Below are 14,496 nucleotides of genomic sequence, written 5' to 3' on the forward strand. Positions count from 1 at the left end.
TAGCAGGTAAAAGACATAACACAATGCACGAAACATTTAACACTACATGAGCCCATTAACAATGAGACATACATGATGAGAAAAAAATATATAAAAAATAAAAAATACAGTTAATTGTCCAAATTAAGCAGATTAACAGATGTGGGAATAAAAGATAATTTAGCTCTATTGCATTTGACTCTAGGTGGTCTAAATTGACACCCAGTTGGAAGAAGGGCAGATTCACTATGCCAGGGGTATTCATGACAGTCAATGATTATACTGCCCTTCCACACTACTTGTTTGACAGATATGTCTGAAAGCTGTTTTAGAATTAGATACATGCTTGAAAGCAATTAAAACCAAGCTTTCTATTCAAAAGATAAACAAAGCAAAATGCTTAGTGTTATCTGTTCTTCAAAGGAAATTGAAGAGATACTGTAGATATTTGGAGAATATGAAACAGAAAAGAGCAATTGTTTATTAATTGATGGGCTGCTTCCTTAACTGGTGAGTTCATACGTTTATTTAAAAAAAAGTCAATTTATCTCCTTTAGTATGGCAACTACTTAAGCCATGGTGGTTTCACAACAAAAACATTCATTTTGATGAATCATCTTATCATCTGATGGCTCAACCCACATGACCTAAAAAGTGTACAGGCGCACTGCTTTATAAGAAACGCAAAGACATTTCAATAAGATACTAAGATGTATTAAAAAAATAATACGTTTTGATTCATAATAAAGACTTTTAATTTTTTTATCTATCCATTTAAGTAATTTGTCTAGCCATTTTTGAGACGTCTGAAGCATGAAATACGGGTAGAGTTTTAAAAACTCAAAGTAAGATTGTTTTATATACATAAAATGCAGCGTGAAATCATAGCTCCTTTCCTCTTTTTACAAATAAGACAATCCTCAGAAAACAACCAATGCAGTGTGACCATCGGATACATAAATCAAGGAGTTATATCCTGACCGTTAAAATTAATTTGACATTGCATATTCAATGTTTATTCCGATTACTCAGTAACAGTAACAAAATGATAAAATATAAATATAATTAAAAATATGTGATGACTTTCTACATATTGCAGATCAGTTTTAGAATTAGATTCAATTCTAATTTTCTTGACATGATAAAACATGATCAAAACTTTAGGTTCCTGCCACTGTTTTTCCTGACATCCAGTATACATTGCTATTTCTAGACAGAGGTATTACAAAGACGTCCCAGTTTAAACAATAAAGATACTCCCAGATGAAAGCTTCCGGTGACTGTCTAACATGGCTTAGTTCACTTTTTCTTGATGACACATGTATGTATAAACATGTGTAAGATTGTATTTCCTTAAAATACTAACTATATTATGCAGTTTCATGTTTACATCTTATTTATAAATACTTTGACTCCAAATTTGGACAACTCTCTAAGGAAGGATGGTGCACCTTAGTCATTTATCTCTTTCAAGTACTGTACACCAATCCTATACAAATCTTTCAGGGGCTCTGAGAATGCTGTACAATTTGTGAATCATCTGGTTGACAGCTTATACGCAGTTTAGAAAGAGTCGTTCATGGTGGGGTAGTTACCGACTGTGACTGCAGAAGCAAAAAACAGACACATTTTTGGACTCCATTTTGGATGCCACACTCCCATTGTGAAATAGAAATTCCCTGATATGAAAAATAAGCAATGAGTAATAAGGTCAACTTTACCATGTCATGCTGCTGGTGGGCAATACTCATGTGTTGGTTTTTATGACTTCTCGGTACAGTCATTACTGCACAGTGGTACAAGCCATGAGGTGGCAGTGGTAGGCCCTGCTTGTTCTCCCCATGTTCTTAGGCTCTCTGGTTTCCATCCACAGTCTAAAGACAACACTGTTTAAGCTAAAAGGCATGTCTAAATTGTTTCTCATATGCATGTGTCAGTGTGGCCTGCGATGGACTGACATCCTGTTCAGTCTCTATCCTGCTTATATCTGCCAGGCTAAACTCCAGCTCACAGGCATTCCTTTTGATCTGTTATATACATCTTCAAAAACCATCAATGAAATGTATAATTATTACAATGTACAAAAAACAGAATCAAAGGTGTACTATATTGAAACCTTTATTTTATTGAGAAATCTGTAACAGTAAGCTTGATCTTTTCTCTTTTCTCCTAGCTTCATTGCCTTCTGTCCTCGTCTTCTCAATAAGTCTGATCCCGAACATACTCCATAATATTCAGCAGAGCCAGCCAGGTCTCCGAAGCGGTGGGGATGATTTGATTGGCTGGCAACAGGAAACCGTAGCGACCAGTGTCACGCAGCTCAAAAGCAAAGGAGTACTTGATACCGTAGTTGTAGGACCAATCAATGCTGCCTCCGCTAGCTTGATCTGCATAAACAAAAAGAGGAAAGAGTATGGAAATTTATGAAAAGAGGCAAAATCATTCAAGGTTCCTGTCAAATATGATTACTGATTTGATATACAGGTACAAAATATGCTAGTTTGAGGTGAAGGAGATAACACTCAAGAATGCCAATATATGAAACACTTTCCTGTTCAAACTGAGAGAGTGAGGGATTAAAATAAGGTCAATTTCGTTAGCTCAAGTACTTGCCGAGTGTACAAACTGAGTTGTAGACTCTAGGAGCTATTCCCTGCTATCACAGGGATTTAGCACAAGAAGCTGCTTAGTCTTTGATTTGTTGATAATTAGTTAAATTCCACCATTAAGTAGATGGCTATATGGTAGACCTCTAGTAGAACAGAAAGGAGCTCCACTATACTGTACACTGACAGGATGAGAGACTCATCCAGACCCAGTGCACAGTTTGCTTCTCAGGCGGGATGTGTGGCCTAGGTAATCCTCATCTCACTGAACGCCAGGGAGCCCTGTCACCAGCTGCCTGTCTATGAGACTGAACGACTCAGCTCTGCTGTATAATTACAGGATTGAAGTGCCTAAAATAGCAGGGTGACCTGGAGTCCCACATGCCTTCATCTCTCCCTGGGTGAGTGAGCAGGCCTGAGTGACACTCAGCTATTCCCAAATGAGAGCTTATAGAAGGGAACAAATTTAAGCTTTTAAAAATGATGATAAATTTCATTTTCATTAAATACTGTAATTCTTCCATCAGATAACGTGTGACTTGATCCATTGTGCTTAACACAAATTAATTTATTACACCAATGAAATGTCAATGTCTGCTCATCATTGCCACACAGTCTGACACACATGTGTGGTCACAATACCCTTGGTCAGCAAGGGTTAATGGATTTCCAGTTGATTTCTCAAATGAGTTGTCATACAAGTCAGAGATTTACAGATGGTATGACCTCCATCTTTTGATGAAGTCCATTTTTACTGACACCAAGGAATAGTATTACCATGGAAAGTAACTTGACAGAAAGTAGATTACTTACAGATAATTTTGCAGATGCTTCCCACCTTGTAGCTGGTTCCATACAGAGAGCCCAAGGCTTTTGCAGCCGACTTACCGACAGCATCCTGTTATAAAAAATACCAATCAATAACTTCAGATAGGTTAATGAACTGTTATCTTTTCCGTTACATTCTGCATCAGCCATAAGTAACTGGTCTTATGCTCTATGTCCAGAAATGGTACAGTAATAGTCTGGATACCAATCTTTTGTCTTGTCAAAAAAAAATAACTGTCACTGCTAAATACATCATCAAGAATCCACCAGAACACACCAACTGCAGCCAAATGTCCCTGCTGTAATTAGATTATATTATCTGGGTTGGCCATTAATCTGTCTTAGAGAATTTAGTGCTTAAAGTATAAGGAAATTTCTAAAGCAGCAAAATTACAGTACTTCTGGCTGTATCAAGATCTCAACAGCAAACTACCCAACTGTAAATCCACTGTACTGTAAGTGTTCCCACGTCACTTGTTACCTGGTACTTTATAATTGCATACCATATATAAAACTGCATGAGGCACACAGGTAATAGGCACTTCCCACAGTTTTTGGTTGCGTCTCTAAGTAAATATAATACCAAAAAGCTTTGGGATGTCAGAGAGATCAGATACAGTAGGATAAGAAAAGGTGGAAAGGAAATCAGATACGCTATCAGTTCAGCCACAAAACCCCACCACTTGGGAACAAACAAGGCTTTTGGCTGGTTTATACGTACCAACTCTTGGTAGTCCGGGATATCGTTGCAAGAATATCCATGAGGGTACATGAGGAGCTGAGAGTAGCTGTGTATGGAGATGAAGCCCTTGAAGTTGCCAGTCTGTTTGATAAAGTTCACCACGTTCTTCACCTCCACCTCAGATTGTGCAGAGGGGCCATGATATGAGTCAGAGCAGGGATTAGTACTGGCTCCAGGACCTTCACATAGAAGAGCCATTGATAAAGGACACACAACATACAATGAATGGCAACAATTAATGCTCTCAAGATCTCATACACTATTGTGTTGTTGATATTTATGTCATGGGCCACACTCCATTTTTCTGATTGTTCTAGCCTAAACATGGCATAAGCAATTTGCTGCTTGGCAAGCACAGATTACTCACAATTTAACTGTCTTCCCAGCTACGTCACCTGCTACTTTACCCTGCCCTCCTGCTCTGGTGAGCATCTTTATCAACCTCGCCTCCCTGCAATATTTTAAAAATGTAAAAGGCACATGCCGCCAAATCCAGCATCCCAGTTTCTGTTAGGGTCCACACCAACACAGACACTTCCGGGGTTCTTGGAGCGAGTCTTGCGCCACATGCGGTTCTGTAATGAAGAAAGAAAGGCCAGAGTTGTGTTGTTCACTGGTGGACAAATGACCACTCCCATTTCAGACCACAAAGGGTTGGTGTTAGAGGCCAGAGGCCCTCAGTTAGTACTGTAGCGATCCACGACAACCTGGCATTGGAAAGTCCCAATGACCTCTCCCCCAAGCTCACCTTTTCTCACCTTTCCCTCTATGAAAACGGGGAGGAATCCCCTCTCTTTCTCTTTTCCTTCCTCCGCATCTAGCGGATGCTTGCTCTCTTTTTCTCAGTCTGCCCAGCTACAGTACTTCACCTGCTCCGTGACTAGCACACCCCGCTGTGATGCAGAGGGCGATAAAACTGTCAGAGAGCTAGAAAGTTGTCTCCAGCATGTTGCTCTTCATGTCACTGACACAGAACCGTGAGTGGCTCATCACAGTACTACGTCAGTTATCACGGCTGGCCAGGGTAGTAGTGGCCCAATCTGGGGATTATGGTGATAGCAGGGACAATCTAGAGTCCATCTCAAGAAGGTACAGTACACATCACTGTTTTGAAGGCGTGTTGTTCTCATTGAGGTGAGAAAAATTGCTCCACTGTGCCAATCAAAACAGCAGTGATAATTCCCAAACACTATTACACTCACATTTTCCGTTTCGAGCTCGTAGCTCTTGGGACACTGGACTGAGGACAGTTCCTAATGTTATCTAACTGTTGGTGCTGGCCATCCAGTCATGTTAGTCATGTTGTGGCAGTCTGGTTCGCAATATTCCTCTTCCTCCTTTTGGGAATTTTGGCATTATGTGACAAAATCAACCAAACTTTTAAATGTTTGAAATCCAAATTTCATATGTCTACACGTATCCACGACAGTGCATCAAAATGTGTAGGCATGGCTGAAAAGTTTTCCAAATCTGTTTGGAGACAAAATTATATTGAAGGAACCAATGAACAACAAAATATTGTACAAAACATTCTGGATTTTAAAATATTAATACACCAAAATAAAAATTATGGTCATTATATACCCCTAAACGAAAAGCGTTTTTGAAAAAGTCCTAACTTTGACAGCAATAATTGTTTTCTTTATATTTATGGCATTTCTGTGAAAAATCAAATATTAAAAGCACCAGACCAAACACACACTATTTTGAGCTAAATAGCTAATAATAGACTTTTTAATAAGGATTATTATTATTAATATGATCAAACATAACACTGGTAAACTCATAATACTCATAATAAAATATGATTTAATAACAGGCTGGGACTCTACCAACATTATCTCAATGGAAAAAGATTTCTATGTTTTGGAAGCATAATAGGAAAAGGCCCTTTCACCTATAAATCTGTACTGGGTACATTGTGTAAGTCAGACACCAATGTTGTAGGGCCAAAGAGTGCAAGAATCAGATGTAAGTGGACAACAGGACAGAAACATAAGGGAGATAGATACTCTTTATAGACTTGTGAGTCAGAAGCAGAATTTTAAAGGCTATCCAGAACCAGACAAGTTAAGCAATATTCCTAAGATCAATTAAAGAGATCTTGGTGATTTCCATAACAAGCTGCTAAGAACTTCAACTTGAATCAAAGAGAACCCCCACATTTTTCATTTTGTCACAGAACTTGATCTGAACATCATCAATATTGGTACCAATATGTAGTTTGATGTTCAGAATTCAAAGCATGACCTCTGTCTTCTTATTGTTTGATAGCAAAAAGTTTTGTTTCATTCAAAGTAAAACAGCAATGTAAAATGTAAAAACAGGGACAGCCATATCAATATCAGGTTTACAATGCAAGTAAATAAGAGTATCATCAGGATAAAGAAGACGATTTACACCATTTACACCAACTCAGAGGAACACCAGAGGTGACCAGCCTAATTACATGGACCTAATTATTTAGTAGGTTTATCTTTAACCACAGAGAGATAAACTGCAATATCTCATAAAGCTAGAACCTAAATGAACAAAAGGCAGTAGTTTCAAGTAAATGCTACAATCAGGCAAGTAGGATACTGTGGTTCACTGTAACCAAAGCACCACTGAGATCCAAGAGAAGTCGCTGTGAAGCCATTAAAAGATTATTAACATCCTTAACAAGGACAATTTAGATGATTGTTTAATTGTTGAACCACAATACTTTTGATCATTTTAAAAAGGAGTGCTATCTTTGAGAAAGGAGTAAAAATACCCAATTTGTCTGTAGCTAACACATTAACAAACAAGCAGCAGATTTATGTCAGAAAGTCTGTGGGAGGCACAGGAATGGCACAGGCACAGGAATGTCAAAGAAAGGTCAAGAAACCGATTCACAGAGAACATGTTTCAGGTATTGGGGTTTGACGTTTGTTATCTGTCTCACCGATGAAAAATACCAGAAAATCACTGCACAGGCTTTGTGTGGCAATTAGTGTGGATGGGGGGCTTGACTCTAGGACCTTCCCAATAGCAGAAAAGAGGAGCCACAAATTATCAGGTCCATTTTCAGCAAATCCAGAAATGGACCTATTTCAGAAAATACGCAGATCTGAAAGCGGCTATACTTAACAATTCGTGATCCCAATCCACAGTTACCCTGATTTCTCCATTTTCTCTCTAGCCTCCGGCCTCTCTGTGGTGGCCTTCATAGAGAACATCTGATCCATATACCATGGAGAAAAGAGTGTAAAGGAAACTGAATTTTCTGGGGGCTGTAACATTAAAGACCTTCAAAGTAAATTGAGTAAATAACTGTATTTGAAACATGTTATTATAGAGCTGACCCTGATCATTTAGAGTCCTGATGTCCCTGCAGCAGCCACTGGGGGTACTGTACTTACATTGCTGTGTGTGTAAGCATAGCCATCGGGGTTCGCCACCACCAACAGGTAGATGTCCAACATGTCCAAGATGGATGTAAGGGAGCAGTCTTGTCCATAGTCCGTTGCTATCTGATTATAGAAGAACAGTGGTGTTACTATTATCATTTTAAGCTTTCCAAAAAGAAAATTTATACAGAAAATTCCCCCCTCCACACACCATCAACGGTATCCCCCTGCGAAATTCAACCACAAGACTCCCTGAAATAAAGTGCAACAGTGGCCATAGAAGTACTCTGCGATACGGATTTGACTGTTTTAGCAGCAGGACTCCAAGCTTTCAACATCCCCCAGACGAAGAGAGCTCCTTACAAATAATCTCTCCTACATTCTTATAGGGACCTACTATTATTCAAGTATTCAAAATTCTTCAAGGCAGCAGTCAACCCAGCAGATTTCTTTAGAATGAGCAGTGAAAAACGAACCAGAGAATGAAAGTGGAGACTATGTCAAAGAGCAATTAAAACAAAGAACAGGAGGCGCTTCCTGGCGTGGGAATGGAACAAGCTGTCCAGCCATGTTCATGAAGTCAATACCCTGACTTCTATCATAATATGTCTCAGGTCAGTTATAGCTACAAAGCAACAAACAGGCTTGATGGGGCAACTGGCCTCCTTAAATTTGTAACCTTTCTTCTGTTATTATGATCAAGACAGGCAATGGGAAAGCTAACAACACAGCCACCTTCATTTTAACTGCAGTTAAAACAGCCAAACTGAACCATTTCTGCTGGATGAAATCAAGGAATATTCTTGTTTCGAATGGCCGACAACAAAGTTTCCAAGAGCAACCTGTTTCCAAAACCTAACCACATATGCACACTCTCAAAAGCTACATTTGTAAAAAGCTATCTATAGTTCCTCATGAACAGAGCGTACATTAGGGAGTAGGACTAACAAATAACCTTCCTATGATAATTAGCGGGTCTATGAGGGTCATGCACAATAAATGGAGATCTTAACTAAATTTCGGAAGGAATGACAACAATCAATTCACTTTCACCTCAGCTCTTCTAACTTGTTATCATACCTGACATTATTTTATCATAAATAACATCAGTAAACAGTAAACTTTTATTTTCCCTCAGCCAAGTGGGTAAACAAACCTTACGGTACCTAAGCACTCCATAAGCATCCTCAAACACATTCAATCCTTTACCACTATTGTTAAATGAACAGCAAACCATAAAATAATAAGTAATAGGTTTATTCCATGTTGAAAAGAGAAAAAGGAAAACACAACATTTCGGCCATGGAGCCTTCTTCAGGTATGAGAGGCTCCACGGCCGAAACGTTGTGTTTTCTTTCTTCTCTTTTCAGCATGGAATAAACCTATTGCTTGTTCCTTTGCAGCCTACGCATGCTGACGCAGCTACCCACCTGATCTACCATAAAATAATTATGCATATCATCCTACAGCATATAATATTCTCATTCCAATTGCCAGTCGGAAAATCCTGTGTTCAAGAAAATCATGTAAGGCCATTCGAGAGCAGGACACTGACTGGAAGGCACAACCTCAAGCATTTTCCCAGTAAAATACTGTACATTTTGGAGGTGTGCTGAAAGAAAAGGACACCCTACAGCCAATGCACGTACCATACCTTGTTTGCTGTCCAGACTGCTGTGGCCTGCGTCACCCATTCACGGGAGTGAATACCAGCATCGATCCAGATGGCAGGGCGGCTGCTGCTTCCAGTGCTAAACTGGAATACAAGCAAGCAGCACGGTGTCTCAAAATTTTCATAGTCAAGAAGAGAATTTCTATAATGTGTAATGATCATGGTACAGTATCTCAACACTTTATAGTCAAGAAGAGAATTTCTATAACGTGTAACGATCATGGTATCTCAACGCTTTCATATTCCAGAAGAGAACTCCCACAATGTGTAAGCTTTACTACCATCTTCCTGGAGAAAATTAAACAACAATTCATCTTTCACCCGAGAACATTACAAGTTCAAGTTTTTACAGGGATTTAAGAGGTCTCAGTTATACTGTATCAGTCTAACAAATTACAATTTGAAACCTAACAACAACAGAATAACGGGACAATTTTCAAAGCAGTTGGCTCTCGGGAACAATTCACTGTGGGGTTTTTTTCCCTACACATACAGCCCATTCAAATTAAAGTAAAAAACATTTTCCTTTTGTTTTCCACAGTGTTTACCTTGATTGGCAGTTTTATGCTTACAAACATATCATTCCTTTCTGCAAATTAGGAGCAGATTCTGCTCTGGAGCTAAAAGGCTTTGAAAATCCCCCTGTAAGTCATTAAAGACGGGAATTCCAAATGCCAGTATCATGACTAGGGGACCTCAATTTCTAGGTGATATGCTTAAAAATAATTAATCACTGTAAACTTGTATACTCCTACATTTCTGTACCTTAAGGGCATACATTGGGCGCTGTTCATAGGAAAATCCAATCTGTACTTTAGAAACCAGGTGAGGATAGTCAGCAGCTAGGGTATCCATCCAGTCGTAGATCTGGGACAAAGAACCAAAGTGAGAAATAAAAATTGCTGTAATTTTGTAATCCATGCAGGTTAAGTATTTATCAGTTTAGGGTTAAATTAGGGGTAAATGTTTTCTAAACTGTACACCAAGGAACATTTTTCCATTTTATCTTAAAATACGAAATTACACTCTAAAATAATATTTACTTATTACTTATAATATCATATTTTACTTACATTATAAGTATACTTCTCTATACCATGTTTTAAAATGTTTAAAATTACTGTCGCAATGTAATTTGAAATGTCTGTATTATAATAGCCGTGCATTTACTTTGGTCAGATTTGTTTATTAGAGATGCTAGAAAAATTTGTTTCTGTATGATGGTGCTTTTCTTTTAAATTTTGAATTGCCACTTTTAATTTTTATGTAATTTAATTTTATGTACTATTAATCTGGAAGGACCATGCTCAGTTCAGTGTCACCTTCCCTTGTACCCGCACAGGCGGGTTTTGTGAAAACCATCCGCTCTACAAGAGTCTCACAGCACCTACAGCTAAGGTAACAGCACTACAAGTTCCCTAGTAGCTGGCAAGACAGCAATGCCATCCTGTGAGAAACCCCATTGACAGCAGGCTATTGACACAACATGGGATTGAATTGTGTATTAAAGAACACACTGTAGAACATGAAAGTTTGGACATTTTAACTTTAAAAGGTGGAATATCCTCCAGGAAAGGAACGGAGGGAATATGGTGTAACTTACTGTATAATTAAGTAACTAAGAAATGTAAGAATATTAAGCCTAAAACCTACCGTCTCCAGGGTGTGGTATGCAGCAAAGTTGAAGCTTTTTGAGCCTCGCTCCAATCTCCTGTTAGCTTCCATTTCTTTCTGCTCTTGCTCTAACATTTCCTGAAACACACATATTAAGTCAATGAGAATATGAATTATTCCACTTTCTTCAAATGCAACACCCTAATCGCAAAAACGTCCTTGTCATTGAAGTTAATCTATTGTGTTCTTTTATTGTATCCTTTTGAGAAGCTTTAGAAAAGATGCTCAAATACAAATACCCACGAGAATAAATAAATTGCGTTCATATCGTTTCTATTAAGGGTACTAAAGCCCAGGTGCAGTTCATGTATACAGCAGATTACCTGTACATCACTGATCATAACAGAATATCGAATGCCATTTGATTCAAGGAAATCCTTGACAGCTTGCAGGCTGGCAATAGGCACCCGGACATCAACAGGAAGGTCTGGGTTGGTAGGGTGAAGCCAGAAGTCCAACTAAGATAAGACAAGAAGAGATGTGCTTCAGTACAACTAAAGCACAGTGAGATGCATTCGAGTCAATTCTGGTTTGCCAAAGGCAAGCCACGCCATTAGTCATGGAAACACGTTTGGTCATTGCATCTGCAGAGGACTGAAGAAATCTTTCATTTCAATCTTAAAAAATGTACTTAAAAATACTTTAACAAAACAAGGAGTGACACAAACCTACTGTATGCAAAATTTGGCCAGAAAAGGTGGAAAAAAGAATAAATTCATTCTTGACATGTGATTAAACTATTTGCTAAATTGAGTGAACTTTAAATTTCTTAACTTTCTTAGGTTGCCACTTCAAGTTTAAGTTTACATTTTATATTTATAGGCATTTTTGCTTTACAAGGAAAAAAAATGTATTCTCCTACTCCAAAGCCCAATACAACATACAGCATATTGTATATATATTATATAGTGTATACATTATAATACACCACAGCAGTTTTCCCATGCTGAAAAGAAATCATTAATGTATACTAAGTTCAGTACATTATGGATCTCAATTACTAATTGAAATGGAGATAACAGTTAGGGTTTAATTGAGGATGTATGGAGAAAAATATTTTTCCAGACAAAACAAGAAAATCCTTGATTTTGAATAAACTTATGTGGAGTTGCCAGTTTCCCAGACTTTGTACCAACACACAGAGAACGAAACCACTGTTTTTGTAAATGTGTATATTTACGTGCCTGGACTTATAATGTGATTTCAGCACATGTCATTGTGTAATGTAATATTTCCTTTAAAAATAAGGATGTTCATGTTTTGTTTCGCATGCATTGGTTGTTTTGTCATGTCATGAGGTCATGTCTTGTTTACCACGGAGCTGTGCTCGTACCTGGAAATCCTCTTCTTCTTGCAAAGACTGCAGAACGCTAATTTGCTCATTAGATCCTGGCTCGATCCTGAGTACCTGATCTCTAAAAAAAACATCATTTTCATTTAGTTGCAATAAGTATTTTTCTCATTTCTTAAATATAAACATGAGACTTTATAAATGCCTACAGTTATGTTCTTCGGTGAAGTTCTTAGACACCATTTTTAAAAGTCAAACTCATATTAATCTTCAAAAGAAAAGTCCCATTGATTTTTCTTCCCTTAAGTAAATTTATCTTCCGAAAGTTGCTCACTTATTATATGAAAAACACTTTGGTGATTAAGTGTCCTAATTTAAAATGCATTTAAAATACACATTAGAATGCAAAGGGAAGCCATCTGAAAAACTTCTCATCTAAGTCATTTATTTTAAAGAGGTTTTGTTATTAAATTATTTTGCCGGCGACTTCGTAATAAGGACAGTGCACATGTCTGTGCAGCGCTGTTATGTCGCCCTCTGCTGGTTTGGTGACGTTATTACTGATACCTTTGGCTTTTCGGGGGGAAAAATCATTTTTACAAAGCTGTGCTCGGTTTGTTAAGAACTTCCGGAGTTTTCACCGCAGAGTTTTGAAAAGCATCTTAAAATATCTTTTAAAATACACACAGAACACAAGAAAGACGTTTAATTTTCTTTTAATGTGTCAAAATAATGTACAATAGGATACAAAATGTTTCAGCACGCTTCAGCACCTTCTCAATGTTTAGCACCTTTTTCAGGAAAGAAAGGTACTTTATACACTTATGTTTATACAAAGAATTAAATGTGTATTTTGGGTATAGCCATTTTAGAGGTATTTATACATTAGGGAATAAAAAAATTAAAATAAATGGATGGTATAGTTATAAATTGTAAAATGCACTAATAAAACATAAGACCTATTTTAGAATATTGTGTACAATTTTGGAATCAGCCTAGATAAGAGCAACAAGATGCTTTTCCCAGGGCTCAAGGGAGTGCCCAGCACTGACAGGCTGAAGGAACAGGACCTTTGTAGTCTTGAAAAGAGAAGGCTACAAGGGGACCTGATTAAAGTCTTAAAAATCCTCAATGACACTGAGGACTCTGTGGACTTCTTCAGAATCAGCAGTGAAATATGAACCAGAGAACACGAGTCAAAACTGTGGAAGTGAATTTAAAACCTAGAACAAGAGGCACATCTTTATCCAAAGGTCTGTGGAAGTATGGAACAAACTACCCAGTCAATTCCCTGTCTGCTTTCAAGAAAGAGCTGGATTAGATTCCAACTTCCTTTAGTGCTAACTACTCATTAGGCTATATGGGCCAAAGGCATTTGTAACTTTTTGTATGTTCTTATGAAACACTTTCTGTTGCATGAGAACCTTCTGAGAAATGCATTTTAGTTCGAATTAACTCAATTATACAAAAATGCAAAAGCATGGCTTGATGGACTACTTACCCAATAAAGCGTTTCTGGCAGTGGACAGCCAATAGCAAGGCAAAGAAGAACAGAAGCTCCTTCATTTTGTGACAAACAGAGCCTACCGTCTTTCCAAAATGTGTTTATTTCTGGAAGGACTGCGACTTTTATGCATTGCTGTTAGCATGTGTTAGATTCCCAAGACAATTTCATTGCACAATCAACTTTGATGTGGCAAAACTGTAGGTTTTTCCATTTTGGTACAGTACAAGTACAGATAACATTTGACTCAAATGCTATTTAAACAATACCAACTTTATTAATTGGTGTTACCTAAGGCTAACCTTCATACACAAACACCTGCTTATTCCATTGTATTTCTCACAGACTACAAGGTTCACAAGCAATTTAGAATTCAATGATAATACTCAGAAAAACAATTTGTGTTTTAAGCTTTTTGAAACTGCAATAGTCTGGAGGGATTAACATACAGTATGTATAGAAATTACATAAAAATAATTGTTCGGATTGAGTGAAGTTGTAAATAAAGCAGGTATCTAAATTTCAACATCTGTAAATGATTACCCCACAGTAAGAGATTCTGCCTTATTGCATTTTCTTTAATGTACATTAGATTATAAAATATACAATTGAATTAAAATGACATAGTAATACAGTTACAGTAAAATTACATACTGTAGTAATACAGTAATACAATTTACAGTTGATATGACTGAGAAAGACTTAGTTCATTCTTTACAAAATAATCATTCTCAATTAAATTGTACTGAAGAGCATAATTAGATCTAAAGGAATTGAGAAATGTATTGTTGTACTGTAGTTTCAAATAAAAAAACAATGGTGTTTTATG

General features: G+C 37.5%; 1 protein-coding gene across 1 annotated transcript; it reads right to left on the reverse strand.

The window, feature by feature from the left end:
• Positions 1-2,081: 2,081 nt before the first annotated feature.
• cpa4 (carboxypeptidase A4) lies at positions 2,082-13,817 on the reverse strand. The gene is made up of 11 exons (XM_088644908.1): positions 13,665-13,817; positions 12,206-12,287; positions 11,196-11,330; positions 10,852-10,950; positions 9,964-10,065; positions 9,181-9,282; positions 7,539-7,649; positions 4,640-4,730; positions 4,135-4,334; positions 3,399-3,483; positions 2,082-2,366 (listed from the first exon to the last, which is right to left on the reverse strand). The coding sequence occupies exons 1-11, from the start codon at positions 13,727-13,729 to the stop codon at positions 2,179-2,181; spliced, it is 1,260 nt and encodes a 419-aa protein (XP_088501034.1). The 5' UTR covers positions 13,730-13,817; the 3' UTR covers positions 2,082-2,178.
• Between the last annotated feature and the right edge of the window lie 679 nt (positions 13,818-14,496).

Source organism: Lepisosteus platostomus, chromosome 9 (assembly GCF_059453375.1).
Source record: "Lepisosteus platostomus isolate fLepPlt1 chromosome 9, fLepPlt1.hap1, whole genome shotgun sequence".
Taxonomy (NCBI): domain Eukaryota; kingdom Metazoa; phylum Chordata; class Actinopteri; order Semionotiformes; family Lepisosteidae; genus Lepisosteus; species Lepisosteus platostomus.

What these genes read in the sequence shown, in the direction of transcription:
- cpa4 (XM_088644908.1), bottom strand. Translation starts at nt 13,729, where the DNA reads ATGAAGGAGCTTCTGTTCTTCTTTGCCTTGCTATTGGCTGTCCACTGC. An exon ending in CATACCACACCCTGGAGACG is followed by an intron (nt 10,066 to 10,851) that starts GTAGGTTTTAGG and finishes TCTTTGTCCCAG; the next exon opens with ATCTACGACTGGATGGATAC. An exon ending in TCCCGGACTACCAAGAGTTG is followed by an intron (nt 3,484 to 4,134) that starts GTACGTATAAAC and finishes TTTTTATAACAG; the next exon opens with GATGCTGTCGGTAAGTCGGC.